This window comes from Exophiala spinifera, assembly GCF_000836115.1.
Source record: "Exophiala spinifera strain CBS 89968 unplaced genomic scaffold supercont1.3, whole genome shotgun sequence".
Taxonomy (NCBI): Eukaryota; Fungi; Ascomycota; class Eurotiomycetes; order Chaetothyriales; family Herpotrichiellaceae; genus Exophiala; species Exophiala spinifera.
In genome coordinates, this window is record NW_015622515.1 from 2,950,194 (window position 1) to 2,972,885 (window position 22,692).

The 22,692-nt window shown below is 52.1% G+C and overlaps 8 protein-coding genes across 8 annotated transcripts; 3 read left to right on the plus strand and 5 right to left on the minus strand.

Moving 5' to 3' along the window:
• Window positions 1-91: 91 nt before the first annotated feature.
• PV08_04813 (uncharacterized protein) lies at window positions 92-1,378 on the minus strand (the record flags this gene model as incomplete). Its single annotated transcript, XM_016379157.1, has 3 exons — window positions 92-541; window positions 594-957; window positions 1,005-1,378. 3 exons carry the CDS (start codon window positions 1,376-1,378, stop codon window positions 92-94), a joined length of 1,188 nt encoding a protein of 395 aa, XP_016237834.1.
• A 1,789-nt stretch (window positions 1,379-3,167) lies between these two features.
• PV08_04814 (uncharacterized protein) lies at window positions 3,168-3,989 on the plus strand (the record flags this gene model as incomplete). Its single annotated transcript, XM_016379158.1, has 1 exon — window positions 3,168-3,989. One exon carries the CDS (start codon window positions 3,168-3,170, stop codon window positions 3,987-3,989), a length of 822 nt encoding a protein of 273 aa, XP_016237835.1.
• Window positions 3,990-5,139: 1,150 nt separating this feature from the next.
• Window positions 5,140-7,386, minus strand: PV08_04815 (uncharacterized protein; the record flags this gene model as incomplete). The annotated part of the gene is made up of 1 exon (XM_016379159.1): window positions 5,140-7,386. One exon carries the CDS (start codon window positions 7,384-7,386, stop codon window positions 5,140-5,142), a length of 2,247 nt encoding a protein of 748 aa, XP_016237836.1.
• A 1,254-nt stretch (window positions 7,387-8,640) lies between these two features.
• PV08_04816 (uncharacterized protein) lies at window positions 8,641-9,784 on the plus strand (the record flags this gene model as incomplete). Its single annotated transcript, XM_016379160.1, has 3 exons — window positions 8,641-8,693; window positions 8,798-9,018; window positions 9,093-9,784. The coding sequence occupies 3 exons, from the start codon at window positions 8,641-8,643 to the stop codon at window positions 9,782-9,784; spliced, it is 966 nt and encodes a 321-aa protein (XP_016237837.1).
• A 66-nt stretch (window positions 9,785-9,850) lies between these two features.
• PV08_04817 (uncharacterized protein) lies at window positions 9,851-11,396 on the minus strand (the record flags this gene model as incomplete). Its single annotated transcript, XM_016379161.1, has 4 exons — window positions 9,851-10,124; window positions 10,341-10,700; window positions 10,818-10,954; window positions 11,199-11,396. The coding sequence occupies 4 exons, from the start codon at window positions 11,394-11,396 to the stop codon at window positions 9,851-9,853; spliced, it is 969 nt and encodes a 322-aa protein (XP_016237838.1).
• Window positions 11,397-12,300: 904 nt separating this feature from the next.
• On the minus strand, window positions 12,301-14,702 carry PV08_04818 (uncharacterized protein; the record flags this gene model as incomplete). Its single annotated transcript, XM_016379162.1, has 7 exons — window positions 12,301-12,863; window positions 12,919-13,285; window positions 13,336-13,407; window positions 13,458-13,920; window positions 13,971-14,214; window positions 14,267-14,392; window positions 14,444-14,702. The coding sequence occupies 7 exons, from the start codon at window positions 14,700-14,702 to the stop codon at window positions 12,301-12,303; spliced, it is 2,094 nt and encodes a 697-aa protein (XP_016237839.1).
• A 1,467-nt stretch (window positions 14,703-16,169) lies between these two features.
• On the plus strand, window positions 16,170-17,756 carry PV08_04819 (T-complex protein 1 subunit beta; the record flags this gene model as incomplete). Its single annotated transcript, XM_016379163.1, has 1 exon — window positions 16,170-17,756. The coding sequence occupies one exon, from the start codon at window positions 16,170-16,172 to the stop codon at window positions 17,754-17,756; it is 1,587 nt and encodes a 528-aa protein (XP_016237840.1).
• A 1,039-nt stretch (window positions 17,757-18,795) lies between these two features.
• On the minus strand, window positions 18,796-22,356 carry PV08_04820 (uncharacterized protein; the record flags this gene model as incomplete). The annotated part of the gene is made up of 1 exon (XM_016379164.1): window positions 18,796-22,356. One exon carries the CDS (start codon window positions 22,354-22,356, stop codon window positions 18,796-18,798), a length of 3,561 nt encoding a protein of 1,186 aa, XP_016237841.1.
• Window positions 22,357-22,692: the final 336 nt, after the last annotated feature.

The window sequence follows — 22,692 nt, forward strand, 5'->3', positions numbered from 1 at the left end:
TCCACTCACTCAATGTACAGCAATGAGATGACTTCAATGCTGGTGTGACAAATGAAATCCGTTACGACGTGGTCGTCTGGGTAAGGATCAACTAGGCTGCATCTTTTGCATGATAGAGCGCCTTCTTGTGACCTTCAGCTTTCAGCTCATCGCTCAAGAGATGCGAATCATCAGTGTAGCCGGCAGTGACAAGGTCCTCATCGACCATTTCCCGAAGCATTGAATCAAGAAAATTTTTCTGCTCGTTGATGAACACCTTCGCTTTGGCAGTATCGAAAGCACGACGAGCACGCTTGCGGTCACGGATCTCTTTAAGCTGGGCTCGGATGCGTTCTTCCAGCATCTCGAGCCTGTATTCGGCATACTGAGAGTAGAGCTCTGACAGGTCAGAGACCGAGCGGACGGTGGTGAGGACAGTGTCATCTTTGAGAAAGGCTGACTTGGGTCTAAAGGATGTCACCATGGTAATACGCTCCGTGCCACCGAGGGTTCTCAAGGCTTGGTGCTCAATGTATCGTCCTTGCAGAACAACAGCATGACCCTCGAAATGGAATTAGTGCCTGAAGACGTGATGGTCAAGGGTATTGTCATACCATTCCTGGTCCTCGAACCTTCATGATCTCCCCATCACCTTTGCGCAAGGCAGTCTCTCCACCGATCATGTTGGTGCAGTCACTAAGCATGGTGACACAGACAAAAGGATAACTGTCGGTATGCCAGTCGACAATGGGAGTTTCGTCCTCGAATGGGCAGCCAGATACACCCTCATCTGCATCACGATACTCTTTCTCTTGAAGAGCCTGCTTGACTGCTTCTTGCTCCTCCTTGCTCTTGATGGAGATGTTCATGTGCGCGATCTCGAAGTCCATGACGGGTACGAGATCGACACCAGCAATTTTCGAGACGATCGAAAGAACTTCAGGGCTGCGCCAAATGTCATAGACGAAGGGAGCGTAGCTGTACAGGTTAACATTGCAAATCCTTGAGGATCAATGACAACTTACTCAGGAGCGAATCCTCTCAACTGGCAATGGGCAATATTGCTCTTGTACTGGCAGTTCTTCCAGACAGGCTCACTTAAGACTTCAGCTCGCATTTGATGGACTGCTTCCTCAGTGAAGAGTGGAAAGGGTTCTGAGACTGCATTCGGAGAGACGCCCTTGTCTGCCATACCGATTTCCTCCATAGACCAGACCTTCTGCGGGGGCGTGAAGGCGAGATGCTTTGAGGGATCAAACGCCATGTGTTCGGGCTGCTTGGGAGACATGATGCTCAATTGCTCGGGAGATTCTGAGACGGGCCTTTTTCTCTTGAGATTGCTAACAGACACTGCAGGAGAGAATGATGAAGCAGGAAGAAGGACATTAGCAGAAGCCATAATCGAGGCGTCGCGGCTGCTTTTGTAGACAACCAGGCCAGCGACTTCGGAATGACGGATCCTCGCTCCGATCACGAGAGTGTGTCACAGTCCGACAGAGTGAACAGAATTGAGGGTAGTAGATACAAGTTCTTGTTCACGATCAAGACAAACCAGAGTGAAGTCGAAAGCGTGGTCAAGTTTGTTGTGAAGGTGGCCAGGGATCGCTGGTGTCTTGTATCAAACAGTCTTCCGAGTCCGCGGCAAACACCGTCGTAATATGTATCGGAAGCTTCACCTTTTTCCAACCTCGAATCAACGCCGACAATGACGAAAGTTTCTTTCACCAAGCCTCAAAGGGTTCTCGAGCACACGACAGCATATCAGTTGCGATTCCACACTACGAATCGTCGAGGCACAATGATGGGAGATATGGATAGCAGATAATGGGAGACAGCTCCAGCCATTCGACGGGCACAGTCATTTTGCCCGGAATGGTCTTATCACTGCTCTTATCTCGATCGCCCGGCAGAGAATAACGCTTTTGGATAACATCCATTCACAGAAGCTGGGTATGTCGGATCGAGGCGGAGTTGTTGAACCTCCAGGTCATGATGGAAATTGTTTCTTCAATTGGACTAACCCCGGATCTTGACGTTCGCTGTTTCACGCTAACAGTCCCTTCAGAGGAATGGGGAGAAAGACTTCTTCACATGCGCAATCCTTCAATATGCTCTGGCCTGCACTACCTTTTGTTGCCGGTTCTCCCGAACGTGCTGTAACCACAGCAAGCAATATGCCCGGCTGTAGGCACGTTTTGATTCACATTAATCTCAAAGGCTGGGATCACGGCATCCTCCAACGAAGGTAACTCGACATTCGGAACCAGAGCCGGACTGACGTTGAGGCGACGCTCTCGGCAACATGCGCAAGCAATCCCATAATTATTATCTAACCATACGGCAATCATGGGAACCTATAGGCGTCATGCAAGGGCGGTGGCTGCTGGATGCACGTCTGGAATCCCTTGCCTGACGGAGATGGATCAATTGACCGTAATCAGCACCGTGCCGGATGTTCTAGCCAATCTCCCGCTGAGGCACTTGACCAGTCACAATCGTCTGACGACTGTGATGGTCCCCGGGAAAGCGTCGAGGTGTTCAAGGCCTGGACACCGGACAATGCGGACTGCATTCTGCAGCTGGCGGAAATGCCCTGGGTCAGTGTGCGGATATCGACAGGTCAGAAGACCTCGGACGTTGAATTTGTTCCGGAGCGATGTGGTCAAACTAGACTCAATCGGAAACGTCAGTGATCCAATACTGCACTGACTACTATCTGTGGCCATTTGTGACGAGGGCGGAATGCTAATGGTCTTGAGCGGTGTAGTAACCGTCTGGTCTGGGCCTGTGACAGCGACTATTCTCGTGACAAGACCTGCTGCTACATTATCCAAGACAATTGTGCAGCATCGACCCGACGTATCAGTTCCCCGGTGGTTGTAACTCGCTTCGTCGGCGAGAGATGCACCACACTGTAGATCATGCATGTTGAACCGCTTCCTTCAGTACCTCATGGCGGGGTTGCGATCTAACATGTCGTGACGAGGCTGTACTTATCGATAACGACGGCAAGGCTGGCGGCTAAACCGCGGCACAGCATTTCTCCCCCAGAAATTTATTTCACACCGTCCTGCTGCAACGACACCTACAGTAACTCGCAAATCTAATGGCTTGACCCCAGCATCACCTCCCTCTTCCTCTCCCGAACCAGGTCCTTTTCGAGCCCATAATAACAGTACCTCGTCACCATGTCTCGGCCCGAAGACCTCCTTCCGCCCGATCTCTACTACAACGACACCGAGTCGGCCAAATACACAACGTCCTCGCGCATCCAGGCCATCCAGGCGTCCATGACCAACCGCGCGCTCGAGCTTCTCGACCTCGACAAGGCGTCCTTCATACTCGACATCGGCTGTGGCTCTGGCCTCTCGGGCGAGATCCTCTCTGAAGACGGCCACATCTGGGTCGGCATGGACATATCCCCGAGCATGCTGGACATCGCGCTGCAGCGCGAGAGCGTCGAAGGCGACCTCTTCCTCGCCGACATGGGTCAGGGCATCCCGTTCCGCGCGGGCGCGTTCGACGCGGCCATCAGCATCAGTGCCATCCAGTGGCTGTGCAACGCCGAGACGAGCGGCGTGAGCCCCGAGGGCCGGCTCCGGAGGTTCTTCGACGGTCTCTACGCTTCGCTGCGCCGAGGCGGGCGCGCCGTGTGCCAGTTCTACCCGAAGAACGAGCAGCAGAGGACAATGATAAGCCAGGCCGCGGTGCGGGCCGGGTTTGGCGCCGGAATCCTCGAGGACGACGGCGGCACCAAGAACGTCAAGACCTATCTCGTGCTGAGTGTCGGCGGCGGCGACATCACGGGGACCGTGTCGAGGATGGACAATGTGGACATCGAAGACGGCCGCAAGATGAGAGACGCCCTGCACCGGCGCAACGGACGCAAGGGCGATGTCAAGGGCAGCAAACAGTGGGTCATGAACAAGAAGGAAAAGATGCGGAGTAAAGGGAAAATCGTCAAGACAGACTCCAAGTACACTGGGAGAAGGCGAGGCCCCAAGTTTTGAAAGCTCTGCTCTTTCTTTTGATCCACCCCACAGACAGGATCAGCATTGAATCCGAGACGAAGGTTACGAATGAATGAAAATGAATTTGACGGCCATGTGGACATTGAGTGACACCGTTCCTCGCCACGATGCTCTCTCTGTTCTCGTTTCTCTCTTGAGCGACACCGGAAAAGTCAGTGTTGGCCGCCCCTCCGATGGACGAAACACAAAAGCCACTTCGTCGCCTCTGCCCAAGTTTGACTGTCCACGAATATAGGCCGAGGAATCGACCATTACGGACAGAGTACCTGTCTGAGACGGCGTTGATACGACGGATGTCAAGATGAATAACCATCACTGCTCGCCTGGAAGAGAAGGGGACAACCCCTGGCTTGCAGATGAACGAGCGAGTCAGTCTCGTCACGATGCTGTGCTGAACTGCGAGGCTTACAGACGGCCGAGCCTCGTTTCGTCTTGTCACGATGGCCAAACGGTGAATTCATGCAATACCAGTATCTGTAGGATGACGTTCCTTCCGAACGATATGAGCTCCTACGCTCTCGCACGGACATGTTCTGCCTCCGACTATTCTACACTGCGATACACATTCACTTTCGACGACCCACCCCGTGGACTTTCGCCGTCCTCGGCGAGGGTGAGGATGATGACAGTGTCCTGTCATCATGGATGTGCACCAACGCAGCCACAAGGGTTGAGGAGTGTACATGACATAGCCAAGGCGAGGACAGACAGCCTGCCCTTTAACACCCACGGAGCCAGCAAGTTGCTACACAAAAGTCCAAGACAGGCACAGCAGATGCCTAACGATGATCAAACTGTACATACTCGAGGACCAAAGGGAAGAAGGAAGATGAAGAAAATGGTCAAATGCGAAATGCAATATCAAGCCGTAAATGCTTTTCGTTTTTCCTTGTGCTTCAATATCCAACACAATCTCACTTTGATATCAGTGGATATCTACTATATGCCTATGGATCCCTGACCTATATATGCGCTATACCAACGATGCATCATGCTATACCAAGAACAAAAAGCGAGCGATTATGAATCAATCCAGGTCGAGCTCGAAAATGTAACGGCACTTTTCCCGCCCTTTTCCTTATCCAAAGCCACATTTTGAGTCTGTCCTCCTGTTTCTTTCGAGAAGTCGTTATCCATGACCTTTTGACTCAACCATTCGACCTCCTTGCCCTCGCCCTTGCACCGGAGATTCCCTAAAGTTTTCCAGCGGGGAATGGCCCCCGGTCTCTTTGCCCCGACCGCTTTCCTCAATGTGGCCGTGCTCCATTGTGTCATCGTGCTCGTGTTCATGCGGTACCGCGACTTCCGGCGCATCACCACTGTTCGACTCGCGCTCCTCCTGCTTCTGCGGCGCGGGGTCAACGCGCACCACCCGCCCATCGCTACCAGGTTTCGGACTCGGTGGAGCGCCGATGTTTCTCTGCCAGCCCGTCTTGAAGACCTTGCTTCCGCTAATGTCGAATTTCGGAAAAGGGTGTGCTTCCGTGTTGAAGACGACGCTGTTCAGGGGGAAGAACGAGTCGTCCGAGAAGAGCAGATAAAAATACTTGAGTGTCTCGGCCAACCAGAAGCTCTCCATGTTGTCTCGGCGCTTGCGGTCTTTCACAGGATTCTCCATGACCGTGTCGAGCGAGGTGTACGCGTACACTGTCCCCGAGACATCGTCGATAACCTTGGTGTGTTCGCGGAATGCTTCAAACATTTCCCAGCCCCATTGCCGGTACTTGGGGTCCTTGGTGATTCGATACATGTAGAACAGCGACTCGATTGTCTCCGGGCGTTGCAAATTGTGCACGTCATTGGTGTGAATGTCGTAGTCTGATCTCCAGGTGGCGCTTTGAGCATCCGACAGATCACTCGACACGGGAGGCGTCCAGTCCGGATCGACGTGGCCTTGCCATTGTCTTGGTGGATTGTCGGTCCTGAAGTAGGATATTTCCGGAGCAAGTCCCGTCGGCGTAACCTTGTACATTCCCCAACATGTCTTCATGAGCTCTTCGGCAAGTTTCAGGTTTTCGTCGTGCTTCTTTGTCCACCGACTGCCTAGTCTGGCTTTAGCTTGTTCGACAGTCTCCCCCTCCGTAACAGCAAGCGCAATCGTTCCCGGCATGAAGCAAACGAGGTGGTCCATCTTGGCAGTCAAAGGTGAATGGAGCCCGTTCTGCCTCTCAGCCAGGATTGTCAATGATGCGTGTTGAGAATAGGTGATTAAGTGTTTCTTGATCCCTTCTAGTGCCTCATCCCACATGTCTCGATAGACGGTTTCGACCTTTCCCGTTTGCAAGTATTGCTTGATTAAATATTCGTAGTAACTGTCCCCTCGCGATCCTAGCCGGATGTTATCGCCTCGAAATTCGCCCGTCGCCGGATAGATGAAAATGGGAAGTAAGCCGTCCTCTCGCCGATGTGAGTCAATGATCTCCATCACCTTTTCGGCTTTCTGCCAGTAATGTGGTTCCCCTGTGACCTTGGCAAGGTACTTCATCTCCAATTGGAGTGTTGCTGCTTCAGCCGTTGAAGAAGCACCGCCATCCAGGTGGGACAAGATACCTTGGGAAGTGTTGAGGTTGACCGAGGCGTAGGGGACTCCCGAATTCGATTCATATGCACCAAGCAGTCTATCTGCGAGATCTGCGGCCTTTTCAATGTACAGATCCTCACCGGGCTGGTTGGTGTCGTCGTCACGTTGCGGCGCCAAGTTGGGGAAGCTCGTCGACAAGTAATATGCCGATAAAAGACCTCCGAGCATACGGATCGTGGTCTCAAAAGTGCTAACATCATGGTTGGCAGTGTATGACAAAGATGTAGATATCCATTCCCGGGCTTTTGCAACCTCGGAGGTCAAGTTCATCATGATAGCCGTGTCCAATGCATCCACGATGATCCAACCCATGCCACCAGGCACCATATTTTTCCCTTTGCGCGTCAAAGGATTGTATTCGTCCATTCCCCAGGCATACTTCTCATATCCCGCCCATGATGTTTTGAACACCTCCCTCACGGCGTCTCTTTGTGCAGACCAGTCCTCATCTTTGAAGAAGGGGTGCTCATGTTCAGCCGGGTCGTAGACTGCGCCCGAGGTCCAAGGTAACCAGCCCATCCACCACAGAAAAAGCAAGGCAGGAAGGGCTGTCAGGGCGAGTACTCTCTTTGGCTGTAACACCCGTTTCCTTCGGCTCGAAGGAAAATGTGGTTTGTCCTTGTACATGGGGAGGTCTTTGTGTTCCCCAAAGATATCATTGATCTTAGAAGTGACCGTTCCCGTCGATCCAACTCTCGCATGGCCATTACTTTGTTTCTGGCGCCAGTAGGTATCCTCATAGGCTCGTTGGCTGTTGGTGAATGAAGGCACATTTTGGGGGACTTGAAAGGACATTGAGTGTAGGAATCCCTGTGGCTTTACTTTAAGATGCTGAGGGTTCGGACCGGCCGAAAGGGGGCGTCGGAGCGGTACAATTACTCGTGTGACCGAGGTATTCTAAGTCATGGGAGGATGAAAGGGGCTAATATACAGTTCAGTAAAGCAATACCTAACGATGGAGTTGATGTTTATTGTACAGAAATGAAGCTGTAGGGCAAATGAGCTATTATAAGGCCGCGCGGACGCCGACCAAGGGTTCTTCTATGGGAAATGCCATACAGTGTCTACAGGTCATTCATCCCTTAACAGATCGCCAAAACTTCTGCTTTAAGGCTCTGAGGCCACTAAGTTTAATTAGAGGCTCTCTAAGTTGGGTACTAACTAAATACCCCGTTAGTTAGTTAGTTAAGCGGGCTGGTGATCCATACTGAGGGTGCCGCTGCTTTTATGCATGTTCTTGGCCCGGAGATACAATAGGTACATATCCGTATTCTCTTCACGCCTCGAGTCTTTCTTATCTGCTCCAGACCCCAGATTACTCGGGGACAACTCGCTTTCAGGGCATAAAGTAAATGAGAACTCAGAACACATATCGGCGCGAACCTGAATTACTTCCAGCTCCATGAGTGGCCGGATGCTGGGGTCGGTTCTTCAACTATGCACCTTGTTGATCACCGCCCCCTTTTGAAAAGAACAGATACACGACGAGCTGGAGCAGTCCAGGATACTGAGGGCGAATCGAGGTATATATATCCCTGAATCACTCATGAATGGGTTCGAAATGGATACACAAATACCTTAACGAAAGCCTGGTACACCGCCTCCACTGGTCACCTATTCATTGATCAAAGTTTCTATTTCACAATATGTCTACGCTGCACATGGCTGTCTGATTCGGAAGTTCTTGACGACTCAACAATCTACCTACCTAGGTATGTACAGTTCGGAAGAGAGTGACCGTGTACAAAGTGCTCCGCGAGGGGATTTAAACGAACTCAACCCCACTTACCCTATTCACGCGAGACTCGTGAAGTGTTCCCAGATCCGGTACATGTAAGAACCTAGCACTACCACTGCTTACCAGTGAACTCTCGAGCACAAACAAATCGAAAACGGTTCTGAGCATAGCAACGACTCGTCTGCCAGTACTCTTCTCACCGACACTGGCTAGAAAGCGAAGAAACACATACATGTCATTCGCCCCTCATTCGTCTCAAGGGGACGGTAAAGTTGTCAATACCAGAACCAACTTTCCAGGGATTCCTGAACATGTCTTCAAGCACGTCTCCTTTGACAATTGGTGTGCTGGGTCCTTCAGGCATGTAAGTGCCATGCTTCACCCGCCATATCCCTCAGCCTCACAGCCAGCTCTCTCACTTTCTCCAGCAAATGCAAGCCCTCCCAAGACTAATCAAGCCATATACAGGAGCGGATCCCATATCACCCTTGAACTGATCTCTCGGGGGCACAAAGTCATCGGCCTTTCACGCAATCCCTCCAAACTTGGGACGCATTCACGTTACGAACCTCGAACTATTGACCTCGAAAATGGTACTGTGGACGAGATATCAAAGACGCTCACAGATCTGGACGTCCTGGTATGCGCCTACGGCCCTCATACCAGCGGTCTCGCGGCCTTGAAGTATGGTACGTTCCCTCACCAGCTACATCTGACCCTACCAGAAAGTCCCACTAAAACTCCCTCTTTCGGCTCCGTCAAGTCCCATTCCTCGAGACACTCCGCAAGATCGTCCTGGCGTCTCGAGCTGCGAAAGTCTCGTATTTTATCATGCTAGGGGGCTGCGGTAGCCTCTATCTCCCAGGCACAGAGACACGCATCTGCGCCGTCGACAGCCCAACCTTTTGGCTCGCATACTGGCGCCACATCGCCTCGTCACCTGCACACATCTCCTACATGGAATCACGGTTCGGCAGTGCTTTGACCGACGGTGTGCGCGCGTACGCCAGTGCCCGTCAGGCGTTGAAGGAAGGCCGTGATACGCCCGAGGCACGATTCGTCCGCAAAACGCACGAAGAGAACATTGCACTAGGTGAAGGGGGCGCCAAACCGCTCATCACGGCGTGCAGGACCAGTTTCATGTTCTTTGACGGCAACACGAGTTTCGACTGGACCTTCATGTCGCCTCCTGCCATGTATCGCTCCGGTGGGAAAACATCGAAGTATGAAGTCCAGGTCGACTTCCTCCCGGTCAAGGGCGACCCGAACGACGGAGCAGAGTTGAATGGCCGGTTCGAAGGTATTTCGACCTTTGACCTCGCGATAGCAATTGCGGACGAGGCCGAAACGCGGAGAATGAAGGGAAAGCATTGGACGGCTTGGGCAGAGATTGACAATGAGAAGCCCGCCACGGCACCATATATCGATTTGAGCCACGGGACGATTTCCCCTTAGAGCTCGGAATGTACGTAAAGTATGCATGCATGTAAGTATATCTGTCACATGATCAACAGTGTGCTCTTAGAAAGGTTCATCCCGAGCCACGCGCTCTCGGACATCCTCGGTGAAGTCGTCACCCAATAGCCCGAAAAGCACAGGATCCTTTTCTTCGGCGGTCTGCTTGAGCATCCACGACGCGTCGTGAGCAAGGGCGATATGGCACCCATGGTCGACTTCCAGACTGTGAATTTTGGCAATGGTCTCCTTGGCGGCACACACATACTCGTGCAGCGACCACTTTGACCCATCTGGTCTCGTCACCTCGGCTATATCGTACTTTCCGTCGAGTAATGGCCTGGGTAGTCACAGACGTTCGGACCACGGGTCAGCGTGCGTACATTTACGGCAGGTGCTCGAATTCGAGCGTATCCCTTTTTTATTCTCGTGTCGTTTCTCGCGCGCGTCCGCCTTTGGAGCACTGCGACGTCTCAAACCCCCTCTCAAAGGGGTGATCGAGAGGGGAAGAAAATGAAATTGGAAAATGGAAAATGGAGGCGGGGACAATACTGACTTTGTATGGGCGCAATCCGACCCCAAAACGACCCAACTCCCATCCGCGAGTCTCGCAGCCGCACACAGGTTGCCCTGCATGTGTCCCGGGGCCTGAATCAGCCACAGACTCCCGTTCCCGAAGAAGTCCATGGCGCGATCAAACGGTCCAAACGGCACCCAGGGCCCCTTCAGCTCCGACCACGTCTCGGTTGAACGGGCGCGGTCAAAGAATCGCGGATCGAACTTGTGCCCGACCCCGGGGTCGGTACACCAAGGTTCCAATTTTCTTTTGCAGTCGTCTTCGGTTCCCGGTCCGAAGAACCCATGGGCATTGGGGAACTCGTGCCGTATAGGTCGACAGTGATCGAAGTGGGCGTGGCTATGAATGCGGAAGGGTGAACACTCAAATACATTAGGTACTCGGAGGTGGGTGGGTAGATAAATAGCTGGGCACCACGAGCAAACAAGAGCTATTTCACTAGGTGCTACTGCGTACCTGAACAAGACGGTATCGATGGTCTCGGGTTCAACGCCACATGAATCCCTCAGTTGTTGTGCAAGTGGCTTGTCCGGTCCGACGCAAGACATGACCTTCATGACATCTCGTATCGAAGAAATGTACGCGTCTCCGTCCTGTAACAAACACACCATGACAAGTGCTTTCTCGTCAGCAACGATGTTCCGTCTGAGTGTTATGTAAGGATGCGCACTGCGCACACCACCGGCAAAGCAGCAAGCAAAAAAAGGCAAGCAAGAAGCAGAAAATCAGAGTCAAGAGGCGGCAAAAAGGGGCTTGAGTAGGGAGTAGAAAGGGAAAATTCATGTCTGGTATAATACGAATCACCCAATTTGAGAAATCAAACTCATCCGTACGCACATTCGACATGCCAACGTCCCACAGCACATGACGCCGCAGTTCAGGCTGGTAAATGTAAAAACACCAGTCGTACAGACGAAACATGTGGTCCTCGTCGTCGTCGCTGACGCCGTCGTGGATCGTCTTCGTGTTGGCCTTCATACTCCCCCCGTTGAGCAGGCGGAGGTCGACATGTGCCTTTGTTGACGGGAGTGTCATTGTCTCGATGTGTACAGGTATCGATCGTGGTGTGAGCTCCAACACCCACTTACTCACTGTTATATGGATATATTAATATAAACCTGGAAGTACAAGTCAAGAGGGGGCAACTCGACGCTCGTAGTTTTGTACTCTGTGACCCCGGTACCTGGAGATCTTGAGCCACCCAGAGTTTCGTAGATATATAATTTAAATCCCCTAGGTATTCATCTGTAGCGTCTCCTGCGGTTCAATGTTAAATGCCGAGTCGATGAACTTCTCCAACTCTGTTTTAACTTGGCTCCGAACTCCGGATGCCCCTTTGCCATTTGGACGCTTTTCGCCCTCTTCGTGGACCAGGAGTTGCACCTCCAACACAGATACGGAGAACTCGTAGTTCTGTACAACTCTCCTGCTCCACCCCGCGTGAACCCCAGGTCTTGTCCGCTCTCTCCACTCTAGCTGCTTTGAGATTTCTAGCCCCCACGGTCTTATAATAATACAGGTAGCTATCCACCCATACCATCTCCTAGGAAAGACCTCAAAACAAACATTCTACAGTGTTCGCGTTCGATCTCTCATCAGCGACGTTGAAACTTGTTGTCGGATCCCCACTGTAAAATAACAAAGCGAAAGCGAAGACCAAAACACTCGCGAAGATACCTCCACCTTAGCCTACAACCACGTATTCGGTCATACAAGAAGCATTGTGCGGGTACCGAGACGATGGTCTCGCGATGATTATGATTAGATAAAATATGTAGGAGTTTCTCTCCTCAAAATATTTACCCTGTGACCTTTCCCTCCCTTCCCAATATACACAAGGGCCAAGGTATCCATGAAGTCGTCGAAAACCCGTATCCTGGTTCCAATTTTGGGACTAAGAACGCCTGGTGTCATGCCGCTAGTCTAAGTAAGTCGTCATTTACAAGAAATATCCAAAAATCAGCGAGGCTGAGATTGTGAAGAGAAGTGTCCAAGGCTGGATGGAGAAGCTACCATCACTACCGTTGGTGCTTGATGCGCTGGCTGCGCTGCTGCTGAGGCTGCTGGTAATTGCGGCAGGTGACTTTACGGGTGACCCGGTCTTGGTTGGTTGTATCGAGCTTGTGGTGTTTTTAGGAATCGAGTCGACATTATAATGCTTCCGGATAAGGGTGCTTGCCTGCTCGGCAATGCCGTATGTCGAAACCATGAGATGGGCAGCAAAGGCGATGGGCGGGACACTGGCATCGGCAACACGGACGTTGGATAGACCGTAGACGCGGAGGTTTGCATCAACCACGCCACCTTGTTCCAATGGCAGCATGGCACAGGTCGAGGATGGGTGGTACTCTGTGTAGCCTGTTTGGCGGAGGAAGTTTTCCCAATCGCTATCAGATTCGACATCGGAGCCTGGCCATACCTCCTCGATCAGATTTCCCGCTACAGGTTGAGTTCCACCCAAACGCCGAGCGGTCTTCATGCCTTCTCGGAGAATTTGTACGTCTGTTCAATATTGTTAGCGAGAGGGTATGCCTCAGTCGTCGAAAGCATAGCTTACCAGCAGGGTGTGTCAGGTAGTTGGGATTGATGACAGGGTAATCCATCGGGTTTGATGAATTGATTGAGACCTGGCCATGGCTCAAAGGATGTTGAAGGGCGGCTCCGATGTTGATGGTCCCATTGAGGTTGTTGCCGATGAGCAATTCGATTTGTCCAACTGGACTATCAAAGATCTTGTTAACGGTGACCTCAGAAATCGCCTTGTATCCAGCTATGACGGTCTCGTCAGTGCCGGCAGTAGTGGCGTATGAATCAAGTTGGCTGAGAATCGTGTTCTTGAAATCCTCGGCACCAGCACCGAAGATATAGGTGGCGTTGATGTATGCCACTGCAGAATTGATATAGGAGAGGAATGCAGCATCGGTCTGGAATACGTTAGTTTGAAAATTCAAAAGCACAGACATAATCAACCTACACTCTCGGATCCATTGGCGGCATATATAGAACCGGCCGTGGCTTGATCTGTGCTCCATTGCACCGTGGAGCTCTGTTTCAAATTAGATTTCTTGGGGTCTCACATCTTCGACTGCAGCTTACCAAGTGATCTTGCAAGTGGTGACCAACGCCAGGCAGTTCCGAAACGACGTCGACGCCAGCTGCGTCAAGGACATCCTTGGGACCGACACCGCTGTACAGCAGAACGGCAGGGCTGCCAACTGACCCACCAGCAAGGATTACCTCCTTCTTGACTTTGACCGTCAATTTGCTCGCCCCGCCATCTGGGGAGTATTCGACCGCGTTCGCGCTGAGGTTGCCGGCTTTTGAAGAAGAATTGAAGAGAATGCGCGTTACATGAGCATCGGTGAGAACATCGTAGTTGGCACGTGGTGGCAGAGGGTCGAGATAGCCAGTACGGCTGTAAGAACGCGTCCAGTTGGTGGGGTTGATGCAAGATGTCGAAACGTAGGCTCCCCAGGTCTTGCCGCCGTAGGTATCGTGGGAGATAGGGATGCCGGCATTCGACACGGCATTAGACCATTCGCCCACAATAGGGAACGTGCTGTTGACTGTTAGTCGTGGCAATACGTGGTAGGGTTTGTTTGTACGTACTAGCCAGGGTACGACATGTAGACTGGTCCGTGGCTGCCGTGGCTTGAGGTATCATAGGTGATGGCGGCTTCCTGAGCGATGTCCTGGGAGGGAGGAGAGAAGGTCTCACTCTTCTTCATCGCGGCGAAGAGGGAATCCCAGGACCAGTTGTCGGCGCCATCCATGTCACCGAGCATGTCTTTCCAAGCGTCCAGCTCGATCTCGCTCGGCCGGTTCATGTACAATCCATTGATGGCTGAGCTGCCTGTGGGTTCATGTCAGTCTTGCCCGAATCCTCCTCATGTGAATAACCCTACCTCCAAGCGTCTTGCCGCGGGGCCAGGTCATCTGCGAGTTGTTCATGCCAACCTGAGGAGTGGTGTTGTATGCCCAGTTGAGGGGTGTTGGCCATAAGGACTTGTAGTAGGCATCTGCTGGGGTATCTGCGCCAATGTCAGCGGGTTCGACGCGAATAGGTTGTGACCATCACGTACCTATCCGCTCTCTGTATTCATCTCCGTTACTGCCTGCTTCCAGGACGAGCACGGTGTGATTCGAATCCTCTGAGAGTCGTCCACCCAGCACAAGACCAGCGAGGCCACCACCCACGACTACAAAGTCATATTCGTCCTGAATCTCGGTGACAATGTTGCGGGCGCGAAGCTCATAGGGCTCTGAGGCTTCGTCGATGACCGGGACGGCAAGGACAGCACTCGCACCCAGAGCAAGCACTGTGGACAAGAGAGGTCGCATCTTGTGTATACACACGTACAATGATGCGACTGTAACGGTACTGGAGTAAAGCTGGGATGGAAAGATAGAAAAATCCTCACATGGCTCGAGGGAGTCGGCTGTGTTAGTATTGTATTGTGAGTGTCCGGGGTAGGAATCAAACGAGCAGAAAACTTGACATCTTGACGCGTCCCGCCTGCCTCCATTACTGCTGTTTCCGCCATGTTGGTGTGGGCGCATCAGGGCATTGACAGGCTGAAAGTGAAGGCTAAAGAAATTGTCGAACCCACCATTGACGATAAGCGCAGAGGCGGGTTCCTGGCTAGTCTGAGTCTCCTGTTAGCGACGCCGAAGAGAGGCCACTAGAGGCTGAGAGAGCCCAGCACTCCGCCCATTGAGGTCTAGAGTGCCCATTGAAATCTGCGGACCCGACGTTGTAGTGAGCTTGAATCTAACGTTGGGGCATGCGAAACCAGTGCAATCAGAGATGGGCAAAGTTAAGCTACACACCAGCTCGGTGGGCTCGGCGTCGGTCCCCTGTACTCTGTGCTACCCTGAGCACCTACTCGGAAACAATGATAACAATGATATTATTATCACCCATGATTGTTATATTATAATTTAATGGACAGGCGTCCTCCATAGCAGTCAATCTGGAATGCGCGTAGTCATGACGAGCCACGTCCAGCAGCAACCGAGGCGCTCATTCCATCGACGACGGCTCCAAGTATGTATGTACTGTAGGTCGGTCTCGAGGAACTATCCACACCGACTCTGGTAAAGGCTCATCAAACCCTGACCCCCTGCCGAGAAGACCGACACCCCTGCGATCGCCCCGTCGTGCGCCAACCTAATTTCCTCCAAGCCTCCTCAGACCACCAAATGCCCGAAGAAAAGCAGGTGATTGCGGAAATGGAGGACATCGTTTAGTTAGGTGCAGAAGCCTACGGAGATGGCTGATAACGATAGAGCAAAGTGAACATGTGCTGAGATACGGAGTTGCAAACAACAAATCAATGAAAAAGCCCGGATATGGCAGGACAAAAGTGAAACAAGTTTCTGTTACTATTTTTGTTGCTGTTGATGTCCGCACTTCTGGAGTCCAACCCTGACTTTCAGCGCCTGGAGAACGGGCTGGGAGATCTTCGTGCTGGGCTTGAAGAGGCCCAGAGCCCTGTATGGTGGCAATCCGTACGGAGTACGGAGTATTGCAGTAGAAGTTCCCAGCTTCATAAGAGCCTCCAGGCTTTGTTGTGGCTGGTGTGGCCGGTGCGGCTGGTGAGATTCCCAGCTATTTGGGCCATTGAGGCTTCAACGGTGGCATGCGAGTCCTCACGTGATTTCCGGCGCACCTGCTTCTTTGCGATTCTCTACCACTCAGCCCCCTCCGCAGTGTGATATCAAAAATTTGGAGCAGGCTGTCCAAAGCACGCTTGCCTGCACCACGCTTAGAAGCCCCCGTCCCTACACCACTGACAATACCACACAATGGCGAATCCAACACAAATCTTCGCCGAGGACGTGCAAGAAGAGAAGGGCGAAAATGCCCGCCTCTCTGCCTTTGTTGGTGCCATTGCAGTGGGCGACCTGGTCAAATCTACACTAGGCCCCAAAGGCATGGACAAGATTCTCCAGAGCGCCTCGACAGGCGAGATCATGGTGACAAACGATGGAGCAACCATTCTGAAATCTATCGCTCTCGATAACGCCGCCGCAAAAGTCCTCGTCAATATCTCCAAAGTCCAGGACGACGAGGTTGGTGACGGTACCACTTCCGTCACTGTTCTTGCCGCCGAACTCCTCCGAGAAGCAGAACAACTTGTAGCTCACCATATTCACCCACAGACCATCATCGACGGCTACCGTCTTGCATCCCAAGCTGCCCTTTCAGCCCTTGAAAAGTCTGCCGTAGACAATTCCAAGAACCCTGACGCTTTCCGCCGAGACCTCCAATCCATTGCACGCACAACATTATCTTCCAAAGTACTTTCTCAAGATCGGGATAAATTTGCCAGCCTAGCATGCGACGCTGTGCTCCGGCTCAAAGGTTCGACAGACCTAAATCATATTCAGATTATCAAAAAGGCCGGAGGTAAGCTTTCAGACAGCTACCTCGACGAGGGATTCATTTTGGACAAGAAAATGGGTGTGAACCAACCGAAACGTCTTGAGAACGCCAAAATCCTCGTCGCCAACACTGCCATGGATACAGACAAGGTCAAGATTTGGGCTTCGCGAATGAAGGTCGGATCTCCGAAGGAACTCGCTGAGCTAGAAAAGGCCGAACGTGACAAGATGAAGGCCAAGGTCGAACGTATCAAGGCGCACGGAATCAACTGCTTCATCAACCGACAGCTCATCTACAACTGGCCCGAGCAGCTCTTCACCGAGGCCGGAATCATGTCCATCGAGCACGCAGACTTTGACGGCGTCGAACGTCTAGCTCTAGTCACAGGAGGTGAGATCGCAAGCACATTCGACCACCCGGACCAAGTCAAATTAGGACATTGCGATCTCATCGAGGAAGTCATCATTGGCGAAGATACACTCATCAAGTTTTCGGGCGTTGCGGCTGGCCAAGCATGCACGATCGTCCTCCGCGGGGCAACTGAGCAACTTCTCGACGAGGCAGAGCGAAGTCTCCACGATGCCCTGGCCGTTCTCTCCCAGACCGTCAGGGAACCACGCGTCACACTGGGTGGCGGCTGTGCTGAAATGGTCATGGCCAAAGCAGTTGATGCACTCGCACAAAAGGTCGGCGGTAAGAAACGCATCGCCATCGACTCTTTTGCTACTGCATTGAGACAACTCCCCACCATCCTGGCCGACAATGCCGGTTTGGATTCATCTGCACTTGTGTCGGAACTGCGCAGTGAAGTCTATCGTGGCATGACGAGCAGTGGTCTCGATCTCCTGACGCCCGGGGGAGGCATCGCAGATATGCGTGATCTAGGTGTCATCGAAAGCTACAAATTGAAGAAAGCTGTGGTGAGCTCGGCGAGTGAAGCCGCTGAGCTGCTCCTGAGAGTGGACAACATTATCCGAGCGGCGCCAAGAAGGAGAGAGCGCATGTAAGAAATTACATGCCTCGCAAATTATCGATGGGTTCTGGCCTTAGGTCAGAGGTACGGTGTACCTTGAGTTCCCTTGAGCGTTTCAAATCACAGTCACGTCAATTGTGTTGTTTTGCCAAGGCCAATCAAAAGGTGCAGCAACATAATTGCTCACATGGAGGACCCGTGTGCTTTTCTGCTCGTGACCATCGCCGTTGGTCTACAAGGAAGTCGGCGCAACGGCCAGCACAACATACCGCATGGTCCGTGGTTTCCATCATACCCAATGATAGATTGCGATCCCGAATCGCGGTGAAATAAATCTCCTTACGATCTGATGGGCGGAGATCGACAGTGCGGCGGGCCGATGTTTGCGTGCTCGGACTTGTTTCTTAGGACGTGCACAACAAATGATAATTTACTACGAGTACAATAAGATGAAGAAAAGCACAGGCTTCGAGACTTGTTTTGGGATGATTTATCACTCCAGGAATTGAAGCGGAGATGACTGCCAAGGCATGCCCTGTGGGAAGCCTGGAGAAAGAGGCCTTGCAAGGAAAAGAAGTGACAGGAAAGGAAATCTGAGTGTGAGAGTGACCGGTCACGTTGATGAGTTTGACGATCTGGGTGTCACAATGAACCATACGATAAATACAATGACTACCTAGCAAGTTCCTCAAAACCTTGTAATTCATCCACGGTAGTAGATTTGAGTCAAATGTATGACTACGCGATGAACCTAGATGAAAGAAATCCCCCACAAGGCTAAGGTGGATAGAATAAACAGCATTTGAGAGCCTCGAACACCTACTCCAGGGCACACCAGTACGAATATTTTTTGTACGGATACCAACCAGCCAGTTGTCGACATGTTTAGCGCGCAGAGGGAATACAGAGAACAGGGTACAGGGTAGATGATTTCTCATTCTACAGTAGACTCGTTGCAGAGTATTCCGTCGTGGAGTCTTGCGGTGAGCTTGTTCAAACAGGGTAGACGTTAGATGAAGAAAATGGAGCTTCTATTTCTCCCCATACCTCATTCCCAATTAATACCTATCCATCTACATGTCCTCAAAATACCTGTCCATCTTGAACCTCCCCACAAGACCGCGATCCAACAACAGACAATGACAATTGATCAAGAGACTTGGAAATCGCTTGGCCCAGAACTCGTAGTACCCTTTCGCGCTTCCGCCGAGCATCTGCTCCTTGACATCGTCCGGAAGGTCGTGGAAATGGTTCTTCTTGTTCCGGATGACCCTCAAGAGGTCAATCATCTTGGACCCGGTGTATTTCCTCTGCTTGCCCATTTCGTTGATGAAACTCTTGGGCAAGGCACGGAGAAAGTCCCTGGACGGGCCGATGACATTCGGAGCTAGCTCTTCGAGGCTCGCAAGTTCGGCGAGCGACTCCTTCTCTTCGGGAGTGCGGACCGCAGTTTCGTCAAAGATGTTGTTGATCGAGTTCTTTTCACGCTCGAAACAGTCCGACACATCACAGAGAAACTCCAGCTTGTCGGCCACGTCCCAGAAGTAAGGATGGCGGAGGATCTCGTGCGTGTCAGGACGCTGCTTCGGGTCGTGCTTGAGCATCTGCATGATCAGGTCATCGGCTTCAAATTGATACTCGTGCAGACGCAGGTCGTCGGTGCTGAACTTGTTCTCCTTGATGTTGAGATCCCGACCGAGACTGGTCCCGCCGACGTCGAATGGGTGGTGGCCTTGGGTCATGACATAGTAAAAGACGCAGCCCAGCGAAAAAATGTCAATGGCTTTGGTGGCACGACGGCCAGTGGGAAGGTCAACGACGGCGCCGTCGCTTGAATGTATTGTCGACTTTGAAGTCGTCGAGTTGGGGTTAGGTGCGGCAACAGAAGCTCGAGAGTGCACAAGTAGTTCTGGGGCCCTCCAACCCGTGGTTCCGGCAGCTGTGTGGTTTGCCGTCGGAGCAAACGTCGATTCTGGTCCTTCCTCCAATGGCTTGCACAGTCCAAAGTCAGATATGACGAATTGTAGCTTTGGCAGACCCGTTACAGGGCGCTGACTCTTCACAGCCTTGACAAGAACGTTTTGAGGCTTGATGTCCCTGTGAACGAGCTTGAGTGAATGAAGATGTTGGACGCCGTCGGTGATTTGACGCAGGCAGTCCTTGACGTCAAACCCTTCCGGAAATTTCACCAAACTGGGGTATTGTAATGGCCGTTCGATAAACTGATCCAAAGAAGTGGTGAAAAGCTCAAGTGCAATATAGGTGAAGTGCTGAGACTCTTCCTTGCCAAAATAGCGAATGACATGGGGGTTCTCGTCACTTGAGAGGAGATGTTTGATCTCTTTGGCAGCAAGGCTGTTCGACGTGCGGATAAGACGCTTGACGGCAACTTCCCGGCCATCGAGTGAGCCTGGGAAGACAGCTGTTCCGTTGCTTCCACGGCCCAAGCAACGCTCCTCCTTAGTGTCGATCTTCAGCTTGCCGACTTGTATCAGACCATCCTTGGTGGGAATTTCTGTAGCCAGTTCAACCTTCTCATCCATCGCTTCTGGGTCCATGGTCTTCTTGGGCGTTTTCTTGTTCTTCTTTCCACCTCGCTTCCCACGCTTAGCATGTCTACGACGAGGTTGCGCCCCAGAATCAGCAGGATCATTCGAGTTCGAGTCGGGTTTGTTCTTCTCTTCGTCTGATTCACCTTCAGAGCTCTCTTCATTGTTGATTTCCGCAAGCCTCACAGTCTTGGCAGGAGTCGCAAACGTAACCGCAACACTCTGGGCTCTGCTTCTTGCGGGTGTCGCGATAGCTTCGTCCATGAGGTCTGAAATCTCATCTGCGGACGTAGGCCTTTGAGAAGCATCTGCAACTGGCAATTCTTCGATTACAGGTGCATCAGCAGTAGAAGCCGAGACATTTGCCCGAGACTTCTCGAGTGCAATTTCAACACCAGCCTTGCGAAGAAAGCCTTGCACCTTGATCATCATGGGATGCTTGATCTGCAGTCCTACAATGAAGACGATCAGACAGGCAACGACGATATTGAACACAGACAACCAGGGACTGCTGATCACAGGTAGGAGAGACGGAGGAAGCTTTGCATCCATGGATGCTACTGCTCTTTCTCCATCCTCCACCAAATCGGATGACGGCGGTGGGCCGGATATGGTCAGCCGCAACGGGGCGACATTCTCCTGAGTCGATAGAACATGTACACCGATGAGCTCTTCCATGTCACCGGAGAAATCCAGAGGCCGATTGTCATAGTTCCAGTGTGCACTTGCAGGTGCTGCACCGTTGGTCACACCAGGGTATGACAGCTCCGACATGGCATACCAAATCCCAGCCTCTGTACGATTGACAAAAACCCTTTCGGCTCGCTGCAGCTCATTTCGCCAAACCTCAGGCGAATCAAGAAGTGGTGAGTCGGTGGGCCGTGCTAGTAGGACTAGATTTGGTGTGCCCTGCTTGTGGTCTTGTGGACGAACGACATCGAACACTCGAGCCACAGGCGTGTCCAACCGTTGAGAAAAGGTTGTATACTTGCGAGAGTCTTTGTCTCCATCGAGGCCGATGACACGGCCGTTATACAGACTCTGAATATGGTTGTTATCGAGAGGTGCAACATATTGATCTTGGAGATCACTGTCACCTTTGTTGGGTATCCATTCAGCAAACTTGATGGTGCATAGAGCTTGATTCGTGACCTTGTGGGAAATCTGAATGGTGTACTCGACACGGCCGAGATTTAGAGTGCCGAGTGGCTCGCAGGCAGGATCGTCTAGGTCGAACAGGCCGGTCAAGCGTCGACAACTCCGACCTTGATCTTCACTTGAGAAGCCACGATAGCGATCAAACTGTTGGAGGATATTGCCTGTGGCAGCATCTACCACATATGCAGTAGTTTCTTGAGATGATATCGTCACGAGGGGAGGATCTTCAACAAATTGAGGTGTGGACTCGGCGAGGGATCGAACCGTGACGCCCAATCGCTGTAGGCCTATTCTGGGGTCTCGATGTTGAATGTATAAATTCCCGTCCTTGCTCGGTTCCACGATAAACATGTAGTCATCTTCCATAGAGGGATCGCTTTCCAGGTCACTTCGGTTCAACTTGTGGTGAATAGTCTCGATCATGGGACTGTCGGGGATTCCCAACGACCATCTTTCTGCGCCAGTTCTCCTGTCGAGGGCGTGTATGGTGCCGTCGATGGTGGCCAGAAGGACAATATTCTCCACCTCCCAATCTTGCAGGAGCCGCGCTGAAGGGAGCGCTGAGAGTCTGGACGACTCGGCAGACTGAACAAGAGGTGCTCGAACAGCACTACTGCTATCGTAGGCTGGAGCCAAGGCACGGAGTTTTGGTGCTTGTTGAGGGTTTTCATCGGTGCTTCTGAACTTGACCGTGGTGATGTCGTTCTTCAGAAGAGGGATTTCTGCTGGGCTGCGGCCAGCTTGAGGACGTCGACTTGGCTCGGTGCGGACACTCTGGGTGGAAGCCACCAGACGCTGGATGGACTCGGGCTGGTGGATCGACTGAGGGTGAGCAGCAGCAATGAGCAGGAGGAAAAGGGCCCAGGTGAGCATTGTCTTGGGTCCTCCGCGTCGGCCTCCTGGGGGCCGAGGCGGAGGTTCAGCCATGATGAGGGACGTGGGATATCCAGAGAACTTTATGGCTATGTAGTCATGGCGAGACCGAGAATGGGAGGATGGGGGAGGATGCCGATGAAAGGAAACAATCAAGTTCTGTATGTCGGTTGGGTATAATTAAGAGAGAGATCGTGGTCGAGGGAGGAGGTCAGCTTACGAGGAAACGAAGGGAGAGAGGAATCGCTGGGCCAAGCCAGGCACCGGGATTCGGTGGCACACAGAGGGTTCACTAACTCGTTATTAGTAGTGAGGACAAGGCCTGAGCTGCAGGGTGCGAGGATGGAGAGACGGGTGGACTGGCGGGCTGGTGGGCTGCCGCATATGAAT